Source organism: Pungitius pungitius, chromosome 10 (genome assembly GCF_949316345.1).
Source record: "Pungitius pungitius chromosome 10, fPunPun2.1, whole genome shotgun sequence".
Classification (NCBI taxonomy): domain Eukaryota; kingdom Metazoa; phylum Chordata; class Actinopteri; order Perciformes; family Gasterosteidae; genus Pungitius; species Pungitius pungitius.
This window is the reverse complement of record NC_084909.1, coordinates 10688361-10707089: the sequence shown is the minus strand read 5'-3', so window position 1 is coordinate 10707089 and position 18729 is coordinate 10688361. Positions and strand designations below refer to the sequence as shown.

Here is an 18729-nt window from a genome sequence, read left to right as displayed (position 1 = left end):
TTTTATTGATTGTTTGTGTTGCCTTACCTTACTCAAAGGGAATCGTACCATCCCAATCAGTTCTATACAGGCCCTAAAATATTCCTCAACATGACTTTTTTCTGCAACGGTTGATTGTCTAATTGGAGCTAATTGGAGGAGGGATCATGAAGAAGCATGTAGGTTAATAGAGATGGCACATGGGGATGAAATAAAGTTTGGTACAAAGGTGGCTGTGATCCAGGTCACGCCTTTTTTCTCACTCTTCTGCTGATCGTTTTAACTATTTTGTGTGAAGCCTGGCAGGTGGCACACATCCATCCCAAAAAAGTCTCATACACATCTGTCTCCCAGGTACACGTACATCTATACATATTTTGGCACAGTGTGAAAACATGTTCTTCTATGAAACTATGATGTCTGCTTAGTTGAAGATGAGAGGCAATCAGAAGGCATCCTGCATATGTTGCCAAAGGATTTCAGAGGATACAAAATGCTGGATCTGATTTCAAAGCCTCAAAAATCTACAGTAAGATAGACAACATACACTCTGGCAACCAGAGTTGTTTTTGTGTGCAGGGCGGGGGCCGGGATGCTCATCTCTCTGTCACAGAATATAAATCTGTGTGCGTCCTTCTGTCTGCCCGAATACCCCGCCTCGCTCAGGGCTATTTGAACACTTTTACCAACACCAGACCACAGAGGAGTCACAGATCATTGCAGCATACAGGTATGTTTTAGCAAAGTAACGCTTTTCACTCTGGTGAATGAGAAGAAGAAAACAAATCGGTAATTCACTTCTGACGGTAATGATTCTCTATTGATTACATCAAACTGTGTTCTTTTTCATTTGCATGGAGGTCCAGCTGAATGTCATTCCATTTTGGGTTCAATAACAGCCAAATATACGGTGGACTAAATGTGGTCTAAGAGTGGACTAAATCTAGTCCACTCTTAACCCACTCCATTTTATACAGTGCTTAATTCATTGCAAACACACATATCATTTAATCATTTAATCACACTAAATATAAACACAATCTCAAGCAAGAGAAACATTGCATTTGTTTGGTATAATCCAGAGGTTTATTTTTAAGTGAGCTTGAAATGACAGATAGTGAAGCATACATTATGTTTGAAACATTGCAGACAATCAAACTGTTTTACAACTAGTTATGCCGAAATAGAGAAGAGATTTAGGCCTGTAGCTTTAGGGGGTCCCTCCACACCCCAATGTTCTTGCTTTCATAAAGATCAGTAACCTGAATATCTTATTCTATTCATAGACATAATGAATAAAAACACTTTTTCACATTTACTTGCTACTCCTAATAATCATTTGAAACAAATACACCATACGCATTTCTTATGTTTGTTACTATTTTTTTATTCTATAAATGAGCTGTATGTGAAAACCTAGTTAAAAAATATATGATTCAGGAAAGCCGACATGTCCGACAGCAGCGTCACGAAAAAAAAGAAGGAGGCGGATGATGAACAGGATGCTAAACTGCTGGTGGAGCAGAGTCCCACAGATGGAGGTAATTTTGGATGGAATGTGGATGAATATCTGTGTTCTGCATCATTCTGCCATCACTAGTCTGGCGTCTGTGCTGCAGAGAAACAGATGGATTTGTTCCAATGAAGGGTCCCATGCATCTGCAGCATCGTCCCCTTAATGCAGTTCTCTCCTCTGCAGAGATAACAGACCAGAAAGTGATGGCAGGAGAGGCTTTGGACAGGAGGAACATCTGGGAGCCGAGTGTCTACTACGCCCTGGGGAGGGAGACTTTTTTAATCGCTGGTCATGACATCAGCATCCGCGAATCAATGGATGCTTACGGCGCTCTGATCTGGCCGGGGGTGTGTGTGTGTGTGTGCCGGCACATTCTCTCCACTCCTCTGTCGAGGCAAACGTGGTGACGAGAGTTTGTTTTGTAGGCCATAGCCTTGAGCCAGTTCTTGGACAACAACCAGCAACAAATGAGCATGATGGACAAGGCGGTGCTGGAGATCGGAGCCGGGACCGGCTTGCTCTCAACAGTGGCCGGTCTGCTCGGTGAGCGTGTGAGGAGTCTAATTGCAGTTTACACAGCATGTAAAACAGTGTCACTCAGCAGTACATCTCGACACTGAAATAACAACATGACTCATCGGAGACTTTGTTCCGACTTCATTGCATTATAAACAATTCCCAATTATTTATAATATTTGTGATGAGGACATGTTTTTAGAACTTGTTTTTGATGGATCATCCAAAAAATCCCCATGGTAATCTTTGGTTGAGGTATAAAAGGAGCAGCCACAGGGATGATTGCATTAACATACGGTGAATGTCTTATGGGTATCTGCTCATACTTTGCATTTTGGCTTGTTGGTGGAACTCGAGGACCAAAACACTGGTTCATTGTCTGAGGAACATGAATATCCACCCACAACAACTTCTTTGCGTCACAAATATGCCAGCAGGCCGTAGCTGTAAAGCATTTCCTGACAAACAGAGGGATTATCAGACTGACCTTGTGACCTTTTGGTCCGTCTTTCTATCGTGCATACATAACACATTCATACTTTTATCGGTAAGAGTGACTGCTTCACCCGCCACAGCCAGATTCTACCCGCGGGTGGGCGGGTGCTATAATGTCACCCTGATCCTGTCCATTGAGCAAAGGGATGTCAGACAGCTTAGAGCTTTAAGTTTTATAATATTGAACTGTATAATAACTTAAAGTTATTACAATTCATGCTGAGGGTGACTTTAGTGTACAAGCCATTGCACAGCAATCCATCCAATAGTAGTAAAGATGACAACCTCACGGTGGTGCTAGAGGAAAAGTCAAGGGGTCACCAAAGTCAATAGAATTCATGCTCAGAGTCAAAACTAAACATGGAGAAGCAGTGTTCAGTTTTTCTGCTCCACATAACTGTAAAACCCTCTTGAAGGCTGCAGGTCTGCTGAGTGCCTCAGCGCCTTTAATTGACCATTTCTGCAATTCTTAAAAACACTCTTAAACTGAACTGCAAATTTTATTCTATTTTTAGTTTTTAATGTCTTTTTAAAAATCTTTTTCTTTATGTATCAATCAATGTTCTTAACTGTTTGGATTTTTTAAATGCTTTTATGTGAAGCCCTCTGATTTGTCTTGTTGTTGAAATGTGCTATACAAATAAAAACGGCCGTGCCTTTTTTCAACCGTTTTTTTTTTGTACTCTTTGCCAGGTGCTTGGGTGACAGCTACTGACCTGCCGGACATCTTGCCCAATCTGACTTTCAACCTTCTGCGGAACACCAAGGGCCGGTCCCGCTACGCCCCTCAGGTGGCTGCCCTCACCTGGGGCCAGGACCTGGGGCGAGACTTCCCCTACCCGTTCTTCCAGTACGACTACGTGCTGGCAGCGGATGTGGTCTACCCCCACGGCTGCCTGGAGGAACTGCTGGAAACCATGCGTCACTTCTGCCGACCGGGAAGTCGGACGACGCTGCTGTGGGCCAACAAGGTGCGCTTCCCGTCCGACTTGAGGTTCACGGAGTGTTTTAAGAGCAGTTTCAACTGCACGCTGGTCCTTGAGCTCCCACAGCAGAAGGTGAGGATCTACAAGGCCACAGCCAAGGAGTGATGGAAGGAGGGGGAGATTCCTGAGATTTGAATGGTTTTGTGTTCAAGTTTTAAACGGGGGGGGGGGAAATGCAAACAGTTTTCCTCTGATTGTAATTAATCTTGAGAAAAGTCTGGTTTTATTTGATATGTCCCATGCAGAGAAATGTTGTAGTGAACAATAAATAATAAATATTTGAAAGCAATACACAATGCCAGAGAAGCTTATGGTACTCCCTTTTATTCTGAATATTTTCAGGAAAGTCCAACGCTAGCACTGTGAAGGAATAGTTTGATATTTTGGAAAATGTGGGTATTCACTTCCTCATTGAGAGATAGTTGACAGGATTTATGACCCTGTCAAATTCTAAGAATGCAGTGTTTGACCCTCAATATTTTGTGGGGGAGGACAGTCAGACCCACATCCAAACAGCAGGCAGAAATGAAGCTCATTCTACTTTCAATAAGCTCTTTTATTTGCCAGCACTTTTTCATACAGTTGATTTCTGATTCATTCAACAATGTTTTTGTTTCTTTTAAATAAAATGTTTTGTTGTAAACCGAATCAGATTTGACTCATGACACCCTGACCAAAATAACTTATTTGCTCTGGTTTATCTTTGTCAACCATTATGAAACATCTGGCAGTGCAACTTTTGGTATTTTAATAGCAGAAGTTCATTAAGCTGTTGTTAAAAACTAAGGAGCGTAAACTCAAGAAAAGCCCTTTATATTAAATGGCATACACTCCATAGAAGCACATGTGTGTATGTATGGTTTATGTGTTTTCAAGGTGTTTCAATGACTAGGATATGCAGCAGGTCGATGACTTTGGCTGCTCTAGGATGGACTCTCTGCGGAGATCGTTGGGGACGCCGCCGCGAGGACCCCAAACGTTGAGCTCTCCGTAAATGCCCGTTTCGATCATCTCCTCCTGCCAGGGAATCGCAATGTTGCCTGAGGAAAACTCATCAAAAATGGTCTTGTCGGAGTCGTCCAATCCCACTCCCTTCACCGAGGAGAAAGCCCCGACGTCATCCAGACTCTTGGCGTACACCACTTTAGGGTCGGGGACGAAGGGTGGAGGCAGAATACCTGGAGAGGCGACAAACAATGCAAATGTTTGCTTCAACTTCAACACAACAAGAAACAAATGTGTAGAAAAAAAAAGACATAGTACCGGCATTCAGTTTCCTCCAGTTGATGTCCTTGAAAAATGGATGAGCTCTGATCTCATCACAGCATTCGTTCTTAAAACTCATCCTCTGATCAACCTCTTTAGCCAGCAGCCCATCACAGAGCGCCTTTGCATGCTCACTGAAATTATCCGGATAGGTAACAACTCTGGTGAGCATGCGCTCTTTCATCTCATCACGTTCAACCTAAACAGGAGAACAATACTCTTGATGTCAATGCTCTTCACAAAGTTTGCCATTTTGTATACGGCGGTTTGAACGATGAGACGCGACTGACCTTCTCCCCCCTGTTTCTGAAGGGGTTCTTAGCCGCCATGAACTCATACAGCGTCACTCCCAGGGTGAAGTAGTCGACTGAAAAGTCATACTTCTCTCCTTTCAGCATCTCTGGAGCCATGTACCCTGAAAGAGACAAAGCCAAACAATTGAAATCCGAAGATCCTCTGGGTTTAATGTTGGGAGGAATCTCGCCTCTCAATATGACATCGTGGATACAAATGAGACCCACCTGGAGTCCCGGCATATCCTTTGGTCTGTGTTTTTCCTTCTTTTAGCTCCACAGCAAGGCCCAGATCAGATATGCGCACATTTCCTGTTTGGACAACACAAAAATATCTTAATTAGTTAATATTTGTACACAGACAAGGGCTTAGTAGTGTAGTGTTAAAATAAAAATGCAGTACCGTCGTTATCGAGGAGCACATTTTCTGGTTTGAGATCCCTGTAGATTATTCTTTTCTGATTGAGGTGCTCCAAGCCTTGGATGATCTGAGCGATGTAAAAACAGGCTCTCGTCTCCTCAAACCCCGGGTTGTTCTCATCCACCAGGTAGATGTGGTACCTTCAGGGAACAGAGAGCAGGTGAGATTGTGAAAGTATATCATCTGCATAATATTGCACTTTTAAAGTTATATTTGCATCCTAAAATGCTTGTTCTTATGCTCTCATTTTACACAAACTACAGTGTGCACATATTTAAAAGTGATTTTAAATAAAGGGATTAATTTAAATGAAGACAACCTGATATGTTATTTTTGTGATGTCTTTTTGCAATAAAAGCAAAGAAACTGCAGCTCAGTGAGTCTTTAAAGCTAAACTCGGAACAAGTACCTTTATTTGATGAGTGAGAAACTGGAACCCATGTGCCTGTAGTTAGTGACCATTGCTCAGGGATGAATTGTGTTTAATGAATGTATTCCCATCTGGCATCCCAGCTAAATTTTAGGAATATCAAAATATCTTTCTCATATCAGCCTTTTGTCAAGTGCACACCTTCTATTGGCGTCAGAGATATTGAAGCAGTATCGTAAAAAAAAAAGTTCTTTGTCAAATTAAAGACACTGTAAAAAAACAGGTGCTTTGAGACATGGGTGTGAAATTACTTGAGATCTCCTCCATTCATGATGGTCATGACCAGACAAAGTTCTTCCTTTGTCTGAAAGGCGTACGCCAAAGACACAATGAAGCGACTGTGAACCTTCTCAAGAATCCGCTTCTCCACCATCGCACCCTACAGGAAGACATTAGAAAAAAACTCAGCAATGGTACATTGACAAAAAATGTAAAACTGAGGACCTTTCTATGAAATGTGATGAATGAATGAAGACATGCTATTTGGAAAAAAGAGGTTAAATTTTAAAAAGGACCGTAAACAAGTCAAGGGCAAGATGTAACTGTGCCAAGAAGTTCCATTCAGAAGAGCTTTTGAGTAAAGCTCCCAGTAATCACTCTATCCCTGTCTCCGTATTTAATACTGCAGGATAAAGCATAACGAGACAGAGGCAGGGACAACGATGTTAATACCTTCGCATTCTGCTCAGTGCCCTTTCTCTGAAGTAGGACGCCAGCAAAATGCCTTTATCAAATCGCTGCTTCCATTGAAATCAAAAGGACTCAGTGCTTTGCTGAAAATCGACATGCCAGGAAATGTTTGAGATGTTTTTATTGATATTAATATTAGTGAAGTCATTAACATAAGACACAAAAATATTGCATTTCCAAACTATATATTGTTTAATTCTGGTGTTTGGGCAAAGTTGATGAGAATTAATGCGCTTCTTGTTTTAGAACTTTCTATGTAAATGAAAGACTGATGCAAAAGACCAACACTATTGTCATTCAAATATTAACATATATTACATCTGGCCATCCGGGGAGAAGGATCCCTCCTCTTTTTTGTGGGGGTCTTACCAATGTGAGGATCCTCAATTGAACTGGATTTAATTGAATATTAGCAAACGGCACAATTCTTCTCTCACCTCATAGCCTTTCCTCTTCTTCAGCCGCTTCTTGTTGAGTTTCTTACAGGCATACAATTTTCCTGTGGCTTTCATCTGACAGGCTGACACCTCCCCAAAGCCACCTTTCCCCAGCACACGGAAGTCTAGGAACCAGTCTGCGTCCATGGGCTGCATCTCCAGCCACTTCCACTGCAGATACCTTTTCATAAACAAGCTCTCCAGGAACATCGTGTAGGGTTCCTCTCGCAGAAAGTCCAGCGTCGAGGCCATCGCTGCAGCAAACAAATCGTCGCCAGCAGCCCCCTGGTTTTCCTTCACCTTAGCCATGACGTCCTCAGACAGGAACGAGCAGTAGTGTTTGGCCGAGGGGTCCATGTAGCGCTCGACGATCTTGGAGGCCTTCTTTGCTCGGTCGGAGTCCTCCGCCAGGTCGTACGCCTCGATGTCTTTCCACAATCGGCAAGCCCCGTGATGCTCCGTGTTCGAATCCAAGAACTCCTTAAAGAGGCGTTTGCCTATAGGCTGTTCCACGCAGACGGTGTCAAAGGCCAAATCCAGGGTATCCCTCAGGTCCTCGCACACAGTGATGTGGGGCAGTTTGAGGCGAGAATGGTACTTCTTATCCCGCGATGCTGCAGTACTGGTGCCATCGATGCTTCCACGAGCATTGATGTAAGCAGAGTTAGCCACCACTGTGGTCAGTCCTCCAATATCCATGTTGAGGGCAGGTGACTGTTAGGCAACGCAAAGGGAAGACATTACAAAAAGAGAAAACCGATGTAGGGGGTCGCAGCTGCTGACTGATGGGCAGGAGGGAGGCGGTAAAAGAATAGTAGTGGCAGAGAGGCAGCATGAGGGCGGAATGGGAACTTGAGACTCAACTAGATCCCAGCACACGGAGTACTGCATCACACTCATTTGCGTACACACACACCTGAGTCAACACCTTTTGGTAATCCATTAACACCCTAATGCCCCAGACAAAGTGTGCAAGCACATGATGCAACAGAACGACAAGGGAAGGGGGGGCATTCATGTCCACTAACTGAGCAGAGGCTAAAAGCAAAGCCACCATGTTGGTGATTAACTCGGAAACGTACAGAGCAAGTCCAAACACAATGGAACGTCTATCAAAGCGAAAGACATGTCAGTATTACAGCACGTTGAAGGGATCGTTACTGGCCGCTACAGCGCTGGTGATGGTGCAGCTTGAGCCTTTGTATTTCGTGCGAAATAAATAAATGCATGCAAGAGCATTACATAATCACATTACAAAACAAATGTCATTGCAATTTTCAGTAGAGTGTATTTCAGTGGGAGTGTCGCAACAGCGCAAAATGCAGTGACAAAACTACAAGGGCGTGTATTTGGGGTCTAAATGAAGGCCCGGGTTTAAAAACAAGAGAGAGAAGTGGCCATTGTTACTCAATACAAATTAAGTAAGCAGTAATGGCCACAAGGTAATAGTTGCATTATTATATTTAAGGGGTAACCAGTAATGAGTAAACTATTACATTGAGTAAAGGGTCAAAGTTTCAACCCTTCCCTCAACTACTATAGCAGAAACGGTTAAAAGTACTTTCCTTATTTTGCACAGATGTTTATACGTCTGTGGAGAGATCACATAAAAGCTATAGCATCACAAACTCACAAAATGCAATTACTTTACACCTGAAACTTTGCAGAGATCTTAGCGGAGATCAAAATGAAGGCTACGTTTCAAGATCAGAGCGAGAGGGCCAGAAGCCCTTTGGCCCCGGTTGGAATCACAGCTGGTGGGATAGTTTTTGCAACAAGGTCCCGTGTGGGTTGCTGCGTAGGCTCCTCCGGTCCAACCGGCCACAAAGAGAACAGAGGACAAACCGTGCAGCCCCAGTTCTGAGTAGAACGATCCTCAGGGTCAGCTCAAGTTCATAGAAACTTTTGAGGGGTTAAATTAGAACGCATCTTGCGCTGGATACAACGGATCTTTCACAACTTCCAACCTCCCTACACCCATCTTCATTCCCAACTGGCTTCATTCTGGCCAAAGGCAGAAAGGTTCATCTGAGAGAGGGCTCCAAGCCTCTTCTGTGGCAGTTCCAACTGAAGGTCACATGCCAGTGTGTCACGGCTGGTATCAAAGGGAGTTCTTATCTTACAAGATGGAATCACTGCTTTGCGTCATTGCTGCAGATAAGCAGGGAAACGTCTTAAGAAAGGCGAAATATGGAGTTTAGAAGGACACCCACTTGTTGTGACCATCTCAGACCAATATCAGCAGCTGAGCTTGAGCCAAAGAACTAAGCCCCACCCCCAAATAATTTACATTGAAACGGTTTTAAGTAGGAAGGTTTTGTGCAGACCTGAATGATAACATTCAATGTACAAATGCATCCCTTTTTTAAAGATGAAAATACATGTTTAATGTCTGACCCATTCTGCTGCTTTCCTCCACTCCCCGCGACACCTTCTCCATGTCAAAAACATTTGGGCACCTCTTTTAAAGGGCGCAGTACTAAAGCCACCGAGGGGCCTTGTAACTCCGTCCTTATATGGAAAATAATGGCCGATGGCATCATAATGCGAGTAAAAGAGCACATAATCAATAGTTCTCACCTCACAGCTATCCGTTCGACAGTCTAACATGTTTCCTGCAGCCGTCCTCTGAGAAGCAAACGCCCCCCAAAACCCGTCAACCGCACACTCGAGTCTGGGAACTAGTCTTCAGCCATTGGCTGTTTGTTAAAAGAATCACGTGTCTAAAATCAGTTGAGGGTCTTAAAAGCAGGAATTTTCAGTTTTAAAAAGGCAGAACAAATATTTGAGTAATAGCGCCCACAAATTATAGATACAAAATTATTAAAACAATCTATACTTTAATTTGCAAACTTATATTAGATTACAGAAAAGGTTTTTGGAAGAGTCAGTACATGTGTTGCTAAGTTTTAAAAGGGAGATCTTTGAAGGGAATACATAAAGACCTATGCAACCACACATTTTGTTACATCAATCATTTTGTACGAGCTATCTTTACCACTGGCCTCTAAAGGATACTATAAGCTACAATCGTCGTAGGATTCATATACGTAACTCACAAACAAAGCTTATTTACCTATTAGGAGCCTGGGTTGAAAAAAGTCTTTACCTTGCTGGTGCCATCATTTTGTAAACACTACCAAGGCGTTGACAGGGCGGTGATGGAGAATTCCTCAACTCCAGAATACAAAAAAAATAAAAATAAAAATACTAGCAAACAAGATCAGGAAAGAAGCTGCCTACAGAACAAAAGGAAGCCGGCCCAACACAATGGAGGTTAAGAAACGGTTTCAAATTATTGCCGGGAACACAAAACAAAAAAGTATCAACACTGATGGAGCCCCATCCCGGGATGCCATGGCAACTGTATTAGGTCATTCACAATTCGTGGGGTTGCATGAACACGGCATGTTAAAGCGGCCATCTCGGAACATTTTGATCATCGAGTCTGCCATATGCGGATGCTAAGTAATAGGAATAACTTTTCAAACAGGTACGGTATACATTCTCCAACAGCAGTAGGTCTTACATGTTTTTTGTGGGATGGCTTTTTGAGAAGTGGATTAAACATACAGGGACTTCGGCGTGGGGGCTGGGCCACAGACTACAGTCCCTTGGACGACACCTGCCCAAAGGCTGCGTTGCAGGCGCACTTGATTCAGGACCCCCCCCCCCCAAAAAAGAAGAAAAAGACTGTTGCAACGTACACCTCTGTTCTTTCAATATTCATCTACACCCCTGAGAAAGCCAGACAGAAATACAGGCATGAGAAACGGGGGGTGGGAGGGTTGAAGGAGCACAAACACGAAAGGGGTCTAAATCCCCCGCGGTGACGGTGGTTTGAAGGACTGTGCTTGTTGGGAGTGGCGCGGCGCAGGCGGGTTAGTCTTCGTCGTCGTTTTCGTCATACTCGTCCTCGTCGTCCTCGTCCCCCATGTAAGACACTGGGGTCTCCACACGGGACCCGCTGTAGTGAGAGTCATTCAAGCTGGAGGCCATGGTGCCGTCAGTGCAGCCGTCACTACGGGCAGAGAAGGAGGAAATGTTCATTTTCTTGTGATCGCGGAGGGAAAAGGGAGGAAATCTGTCACCTTGAGGGTGGGAGTAACAGGGAGGACTTCTCACCTGCTTGCAGGGTAACGGGTTCCATTTGCTGAGGAACCTCCAGTGATGTAGACGTTACTGATGGGACCCTTTGCCATCTCTGAAGAGAAACAAATTACATAAACATAAAGACATTTGCATTTGAAATATCATTCGTATGTGCGGCCATTGTATGATTAAGTACTTATGTAACAGTTCAACACTGAACTCTGTGTGGGTGCTGGAGGCAAAAGGAGAAGAATGAATACAGAAAAACTACAATAATATACATCTGCTTGGTCCATCGTAGGTGGAGACCAAACATCTGGTCCTGTTTCGAATATAACATTTTTGAGTCTAGTCTGGATAGGAAAACTGTCAATGCAAACCGACTGACCAGAGGACATTATGATCGCAAATGTTATTTGGCACAACGTTAAAAAGTTAAACTATAACTTCAACTAATCAGCCGCTGATTATAACATCTGGTCAGATCTTAAATGATCCTAAATGTTTTTATGCATAAAATAACTTAATATGTAACCCAACATGCCTTGCAAAGCGACAGGTTAATGGCCCGTAGAAAATGAACAAGGATGGACTTCGAGTCGAGCTCACTGGACTTTCCGTTTCACTTTACTGGTACAAAAGTGCATCAGTACTCCTGACTCTCGCAACTGTGTTATAAGAGTCAGCCAGAGACGGAGTAAAACAGTAACAAAATATGTTTGAATAAATTAAAACCAGAAGTGCTTTCCTTTAAAGATGATTTCACTGCGCAATAAAAGCCTTTCACCTGCAGATAGCCTAGTTTGACCATTCTTTTTTGCTTTTAGCCAAGAGTTTTAAATGTGAAGTAAAAAAAGACTGTCTGGTTTGCATCAACAGTAGCCAACAAAGGATTGACAGATGGGTCACACTCTGAAGACTGTGGCACTGACCTATAACGTAGGGCTCCAGAGCTTTGGGCACCAGGCTACGTGCAACCTTCAGATCTTCTGGAGAGCACTTTCCCACCTCCAAACCACAAGCCATGCCCATACGCTTCAGCACCTCGATGTCATCGTGGATCTCGAACATGCTGTCGAAATTGAACAAATACTCGAACCTGCAGATGAGAGGGAGTAAGGACAGGAGACATAAGAAGGGTGAACGGTGACGTGAACTGAAAAGCCACAATTTGGGTTCCCGCCTCAGCCCTCCTCAACAGCAAACGATTGATGTGTATAGCTATGCAGAATCTGTGCGGGAAATTAAGTGACACAATTGGAGATAGAAAAAAAGGGTTTTACGAACTAAATGCTATTTTGACCCAGCATTCTTTCCTCTTTCGTCCTTTTTTGTTTCCTCAACCTCACCTGCCTAAATGTGCTCTTGGCACTAATTCCTCATTGATAAATGAAAACCTTTTCAGGTCATTCATAAAACTTTGATTTTGAACAGCTCCAATAAGTTTAAAGAGGAAAGGAGAACCGCGGTGTGCGTGGCTTGTTTCAGTTCTTTCCTTCAAAATATTAGCAGGGACATTCCCATATCGCACATATGCAAACCTATGCCCTTGTTATTTCCTCCCCCTAAATTAGCCTCAAGAAACAGGATCACTTTATCAACCGCATCATGAAATACAACCAGGCTGAAGATTTATGACAAAACAATTGGTCTCAATTTGAAAGAACATGCGTCTTGCACTTAAACTTTCAATGCCTGTGTTAACAGTAGCACAATCACATACTTGTCATTGGAGATGCTGCAGTCGATGACCGTTTTCTTGCTGGTGTTGACAATAATGAAGGGGAGGTGGATGATGGAGTTGGGAGGTGGAGGTCTGTTTGCTTGCTGCTCCGTCTGTCTGTTCCGCTGAACCAGGTTCTTAAAAGCTATTTGCTGGAAGACGAGATCAAAGAAAGATTAAAACTTTCATCTTTAGTCCTGCTGTAAATGTCTCCAATTGAGCAGCTGACATTGTAGCTCAACACCAAGTTTGTCGCTGATAGTTGATGCTTTGCATTTATCATTATCCCAACGTAATGCCACATGCCCATCTCTGTCATTGATTCTCACTACACAAAAATAACGTTCAGTATTGAACCCATCAGCGAGGTATTCATTGCACTAGATGTTTATGATTAATGGGATAGTTGGACAATGATAGGTGTTTTTCTCCTATCTACTTAAAAAAATAGGACATGCATGTGAGAACCCCCCCCCCAGATAATGTGCATTCCACCTGCAGTATGAGCTCCTGAAGTTGCGATTGTTTCTGCTTAATTCTCTCCAGCCGCCTTTGTCTCTCCACCTGCAGTAAAAAGTAGGAGTAACAAGGATTATATCAGGGAAGGCAAGACATCCTCGTGGTGAGCTCTAGTAAGAATGGTCTTCCCCGTGTTTGGTACCTCTAGGTTTTGGCACTCCTGCGCAGAGTTTGTGGGAAGGCCAATCCATTTGATTTCCTTCTTTTCTTTCGAGATAATGTTCATGGCCATAAGAACATTAAGTGCATCGTAAACGCGCCGCCGAATGTTCTTCTGGTCATACACATGCTAAAATAGAAAAACATTTAAAATATTAACACCATTTTGAGATTGTAAGTATCATTAAGAATATAAAGAATTTAAATGAAAATCAAGCAGTGCACTTAATGACGGTTTTCAAAACATTTCTAAAATCATTCTGCAAAGTTGTATCGCTGCAGCAGCACTCACTGCGTCATTGGGCGACATGTGGCTGTCCGCAGAGCTGAATTCTGCAACCAGTTCATCTGCCACTTCATTGTAGGTGGTTACGCCTTTCTTCTGCACCTTCTCACATACTTTCATGGAAAAATGCCTCAGGCCCTTCCCGTTCTTTTCCCCTTTCTTACCCCGTTTTCTGCAGAGCGAACAGATACCCAACTCAATTTTCATATAAAACACAATGATGAATATCTTTACATTTTTTCCTTCAATATCAGTCAATTAAACGTATATATTTATTCTCAACAGCAATCCAAAATGACACCCAATGATTTTAAACTTGCGTACTTCATCTGAACACTTACCCTGATGACCAGGGAGAGGCGTCTGAAGGTTGACTCTGAGTGAGGAACTGCGAACTGGGCGTATGTGGACTGTTTACCAAAATGGTATTAGATACAGTAGGCCTCTGTGGGGTTCCTATCACCTACAGAAAGGACAGGGGAAAAAAGGGGGAGAAGATATTAAAGCATAGTGATTATCAACTTTTAGATCACTGTTTATGTGAACAGAGGATTTTGTTTGACATCTGGAACCACTGATGCAGTTAGAAGTAGTTGTCCCTTGCTCCTCTCAAGTCTCCAATGATGTTATTTCTTGGTTGACATTAGGAGACAGGTTATTGTCCATGACCTGCAATTTTATGTTCAATGCCACATCCACTATTGGTTGCTACAAGAATGGCTTGAGCTCACAAAAATAGGAAAGCTGCAAGTCATTAATTTCAATATAAACTGTAGTTATTTGTTATTTCTTTGAATTTGTTGTTGAATAACAAACATATCTTTACTTGGTTTGTGACTGCACTCAGTTTGCAAAAATTGGCCATGAACGTGGCCAAAGATCTAATAAAAGAAATTGTTTAAAACTTTTGTCCTCAATATTCATTAGTAATAAGAGGCATCTGGGAGCCGGGTGAAATACTCCTTCACTCAGGTGATATCTAAGCTGATTTTCGTTACATATATATATATAATGGGATGATGAGTGTAATCCTGCTGACTGTAGAGTTGATAAGCTTAGGCTCAACTGCCTTCTACCTGCTGCTCGGTCACCTCACTGTGATAATGGAGGGGCTTACACAACAGCAAGATGCAGCGAAGACATCCAGCAAGACAAATCTATACACAAATGCATCCATAAGACACTGACACTTCAGAAAGCTTAACTTCGTTCTTATTGTATTGAGACGGTCCAAGCTCTCATACAAACGTAGTTGAGAAAGCCCAAGAGTCTAACTAACCATTATATTGTGTGGTGGTTGGGTGTGGAGCATCACTCACCATGTGTGGCATATGTGCAGCAATGTTTACATTGGATGGCCCAAGAGTTTTGGGTAGAAGCTGCTTGGCCACGGGGGCACCTGTAGGCTGGACAGTTACCAAAGATAGGACACCTAATAGAGGACATGAGGAGAGCAGTAATTAGAAGAGCTCTTGATCGATACTGCATTGCCCCCTGTCGTCCAATAACAAGCACATGGGCCAGTAACATCTGCTTGTTGGATACATCCGAACTAGAATAGATCTTTTTGCCATATTTACAGGAGTAAATGATTTAAACGATGTGTACCTTTGCTAGGGCTCAAATTCTGATCGATGAAAACCTTCAGCTCTCCGTTTGTTTCTATCAGACCAACCTGCAAAGGAAAGGGACTTAATGCAGTAATCGATCACAACATTAAAGCCACTGCATGAATCCAGAGGAGGAAACATACAGCTGTGATGCATCTCAGAATTTAAAGCAACTTATCACAAATACCTTCATATAGCTATCAGCTAAAATAGTTACTTACATCTTTAGCCATGATCCCAAAGGACCGGAGGAGTTGAGCTTCAGGTTAAAAAAGAAAGTATTCTTCTTTTTGACACTTTTCAGACCCCTGGGGACAAAATGAAAGCAAACAAATTTAGGACAAAACAGTGTGACAAAGAATTATGTTCCCATAATGTTCCATATTATTTAAGAGCTTTTCATTCATTTACTTTGTTTATGTATAATTGAACTAAAGTTCACGTTGAGGCCCATTTGGACTGCAGCACACTGTACAAAGCTACAGCTCTAACGTTAGCTCGTGTCACCCGGTATTGTTCCTACAGGAAGAAATTGACGGAAAAATGGCAATATTTCCGAACCATCTCAATCGCATAAACCTCTGCCGGAAATGTTTGGATGCACTGTGTGTGCGGGGAGGCACAGTGGCCCATCCATTGATGCTCACAACTTTTACTGCGCTAAGTGTGCCCAAGGCCTACTTTAGGTACCGAGCACGTCCGGAGGAGAGGCATCGTCCAACTTCTGCTACAGGTCACGCAACCGATGCTAACTTTAGCACACCAGCGCACAACTAATACTGTGACCAAAGTAAAAGCGCCTCGTGTTTACAGATATTAAAAAAGCTCACACGCGGTACAATCATCATTCATTCGGTACAAAGACAGCAACGAAGAAGCCCCCCCCACCACCCCTCCTCCCTTGAACACAGCTAGCTAACTGCTAGCGTTGGGATCAGCTCTCTGGCGTTAGCTAGCTAGTTAGCTCGTGCACGCTTTGAAAGGATTGACACAAAATTGAGCGATTGTTTGGTCGCGTGTTGCAGATCGCAGACACAGTGGAGTGTGGGTTAACGTCTAAGAAACGTGTAAGCATTTCGCACGGTGGGTGAAGTTAATATAACGATTGTGTGCACTTACGAGTGCACTCTTCGGTTTCTTCGGCGGCTGTTGTTGTTGGCATTTCAGAATGGAGGAAGAGGAGGTCTAAATCCCACCAAACAGGAAACAAAACTAAGCGTTGTTCAACTACTTTTTGATCATTCGAAGATTAATTCAACTAACAGATAAATGTATTAGTGACAAGCGTTGAAGCAAATGCTTCGTTTTCTTTAACTTTCGGTATGTTGAGGCTACCGGGGAAGTAATTTCACGCAATGGCCCGTTTCGTCGAGTTTTAGAGCTGTATTAAAATGGATAATTTACAGTCAGTAAACGAGACGAGCCACCGACATAAAATCAATAGATAATGCCGACACTTTGTCAGAGGCGATATGCGTTATATTACAAATGCAATGAAACATTTGAAACTGAACCCCCCTCCCCCCAAAAAAATATTCCGTCACAATTTCTGATGTATCAGTTATTTTCTGTGGATTAGATTATCAATCAATGTGTTATGGCTGATAATTGATAATCTTGAATCTCTAGCGGGCAGATACTGTAGGCTGCCTTGTAGGGACAAACAATACACTTGTCCAAAAGTTTATCCAGAAAGACTATTCATTCTTGGAATAAATGTATAAACCTAACTAACGTTGGTCTGATTAATATCTCACTGTGAATACAATATCGGGATTAAGATGAATAACTTTGGCCGAGTGAACATACTAGTGTGTAAACACACATTGTATCGGTTTGTTTTCGTGTTGTTACAGGACACATCGTCCTCCTTATTCAGCGTATTGATGAAATGTACCTTTTGATCACAGAGGACCAGTCTGGCGAGTAGTTAGGTCACAATCAACAGTTTAACTAACCGGAGCCCTGCCGGTGACCCCGCCACCGTTTGCTTCATTTGCCGACGTTAACTTCGCAACTTGTCACAGGGTATGTTAGATTATGGTGAACGGATCAAGTTTGTCTAGTAGTCTAGTCTAGTATTGTGATTATTAATAGCGATGCCTGCGGAGTATTTCAGCAGGAAGCTAACCGGCGATGTGTGGTTTCCGAAACACACAATCGCCGGTGCTTTGTTAGCCAACTGTCGGTCCTCCAGCTCGTAGCCAGCTAGCTAGCTCATCCACAGCTGTCATCGACAACACTGACAGAATTAGCTGTCGTTTTACTATGATGGCTTTGTTTCGGTTGGCAGTGTATATTTAAGACTTTTAGAAAACACACCCCAAAAAACAGATACAGCGGACGTAAAACATCGCTATCGAGGTGGGTAGCGAGCCACAAGTGTATAAATGCGGCTTACCGGTGCACTTCACGAGTTAGCAAGTCGCCTGTTAGCCTCCGCTATGCTCCCCCTGCTAGCCTCGCTACAGCAGCGCGTCTCACAATCTGATCTTGGCGGTGTCTCGATTTAGCGAAGTCTGATTGGACGGCATCGATGAGACGAAAGCACACGAGCCGGTGTGGTTCATGCCCACAACTCACATCTCATGGACGCCAGATAGCTTCAAATGTACACATACCGCCCCCTGCTGCACAGGAGTGTGAGGGTACGTTTGACATCATGTGCTACAAGCTGGCTAGATTCAAGACTTAATGTGCTTGTGAAGTCTTGAATACCTTGTAAATTAAATGTAATTACGATTCAATTAATAGCAAATAACTGTAAATTTGTTTGGATTTGCACCACAGACATTTGTCTCCCATGCTAGACATGTCTCTCTGATGTGCTTCGTGTTATCTGACCTCTTCACTCTCACCTTGTCATGGAGCTCAAAACAACTCATTTATCATTTTTTGTGAGGAACTATAATATTGTACGATTTTCGGAAGTAAGAATTTATTTTGTGAGGAGGTTAAAAGTGTTATATAGAGGGATGGTTTCTACAATTTGAGGGTAGACTAAATATTTTATTACATAATCATAATACTTATTTTATAATGAATACAACTGCTTGAGTACGGTGAGTGTAATAATCAATATGTTGTATTGTACAACTGGTATGAACAAGACTTTTCCAAATCCACCAGCTTATTCATGTAGTTTTACTGTAAAACCACAAAAAAGAAGACTGACATGCAAAGATACTTTATCAGTCTTCTATACACCCTTCACATTTGTTGAAGGGAGTATTCATTTTCACATGAGATAAAAGTCCACCCAGTAGACTATTGTAGCCGTGTTTTTTTGTCTTTGGAAGATTCATTTCAGA

General features: G+C 42.7%; 3 protein-coding genes across 4 annotated transcripts; 1 reads left to right on the top strand and 2 right to left on the bottom strand.

The window, feature by feature from the left end:
* The first annotated feature begins 639 nt into the window (after window positions 1–639).
* LOC119229019 (protein-lysine methyltransferase METTL21C) lies at window positions 640–3607 on the top strand. Its single transcript, XM_037489097.2, has 5 exons — window positions 640–709; window positions 1420–1520; window positions 1679–1842; window positions 1921–2038; window positions 3200–3607. Exons 2-5 carry the CDS (start codon window positions 1430–1432, stop codon window positions 3595–3597), a joined length of 771 nt encoding a protein of 256 aa, XP_037344994.2. The 5' UTR covers window positions 640–709; window positions 1420–1429; the 3' UTR covers window positions 3598–3607.
* Window positions 3608–3776: 169 nt separating this feature from the next.
* Window positions 3777–10273, bottom strand: grk1a (G protein-coupled receptor kinase 1 a). The gene is made up of 8 exons (XM_037489170.2): window positions 9610–10273; window positions 7030–7743; window positions 6154–6281; window positions 5455–5612; window positions 5280–5363; window positions 5049–5173; window positions 4756–4957; window positions 3777–4670 (listed from the first exon to the last, which is right to left on the bottom strand). Exons 1-8 carry the CDS (start codon window positions 9637–9639, stop codon window positions 4381–4383), a joined length of 1731 nt encoding a protein of 576 aa, XP_037345067.1. The 5' UTR covers window positions 9640–10273; the 3' UTR covers window positions 3777–4380.
* Window positions 10274–10803: 530 nt separating this feature from the next.
* Window positions 10804–18024, bottom strand: LOC119229063 (transcription factor Dp-1). Of its 2 annotated transcripts, none has more exons than XM_037489172.2 (12): window positions 17820–18024; window positions 15640–15726; window positions 15417–15483; window positions 15128–15240; window positions 14150–14271; window positions 13815–13980; window positions 13506–13652; window positions 13340–13408; window positions 12845–12996; window positions 12054–12220; window positions 11155–11233; window positions 10804–11050 (listed from the first exon to the last, which is right to left on the bottom strand). In XM_037489172.2, the coding sequence occupies exons 2-12, from the start codon at window positions 15649–15651 to the stop codon at window positions 10912–10914; spliced, it is 1233 nt and encodes a 410-aa protein (XP_037345069.2). In that variant the 5' UTR covers window positions 15652–15726; window positions 17820–18024; the 3' UTR covers window positions 10804–10911. The 2 variants fall into 2 exon arrangements, with proteins under 2 accessions (XP_037345069.2, XP_037345068.2); XM_037489171.2 differs by lacking the exon at window positions 17820–18024 and adding an exon at window positions 16538–16635.
* Window positions 18025–18729: the final 705 nt, after the last annotated feature.

Excerpts from the sequence above, each read along its gene's own strand:
- LOC119229063 (XM_037489172.2), bottom strand. Across the intron at positions 13,981-14,149 it reads GCCTCTCCCTGGTCATCAGG|AAAACGGGGTAAGAAAGGGG; the intron begins GTAAGTGTTCAG and ends TTCGCTCTGCAG. Across the intron at positions 11,234-12,053 it reads TCTGGAGCCCTACGTTATAG|AGATGGCAAAGGGTCCCATC; the intron begins GTCAGTGCCACA and ends GTTTCTCTTCAG.
- grk1a (XM_037489170.2), bottom strand. The coding sequence starts at position 9,639 with ATGTTAGACTGTCGAACGGATAGCTGTGAG. Across the intron at positions 5,613-6,153 it reads ATGAATGGAGGAGATCTCAA|GTACCACATCTACCTGGTGG; the intron begins GTAATTTCACAC and ends TGTTCCCTGAAG. Across the intron at positions 5,174-5,279 it reads AGGATATGCCGGGACTCCAG|GGTACATGGCTCCAGAGATG; the intron begins GTGGGTCTCATT and ends TGTCTCTTTCAG.
- LOC119229019 (XM_037489097.2), top strand. The coding sequence starts at position 1,430 with ATGTCCGACAGCAGCGTCACGAAAAAAAAGAAGGAGGCGGATGATGAA. Across the intron at positions 1,843-1,920 it reads GCGCTCTGATCTGGCCGGGG|GCCATAGCCTTGAGCCAGTT; the intron begins GTGTGTGTGTGT and ends TTTGTTTTGTAG. Across the intron at positions 2,039-3,199 it reads AACAGTGGCCGGTCTGCTCG|GTGCTTGGGTGACAGCTACT; the intron begins GTGAGCGTGTGA and ends ACTCTTTGCCAG.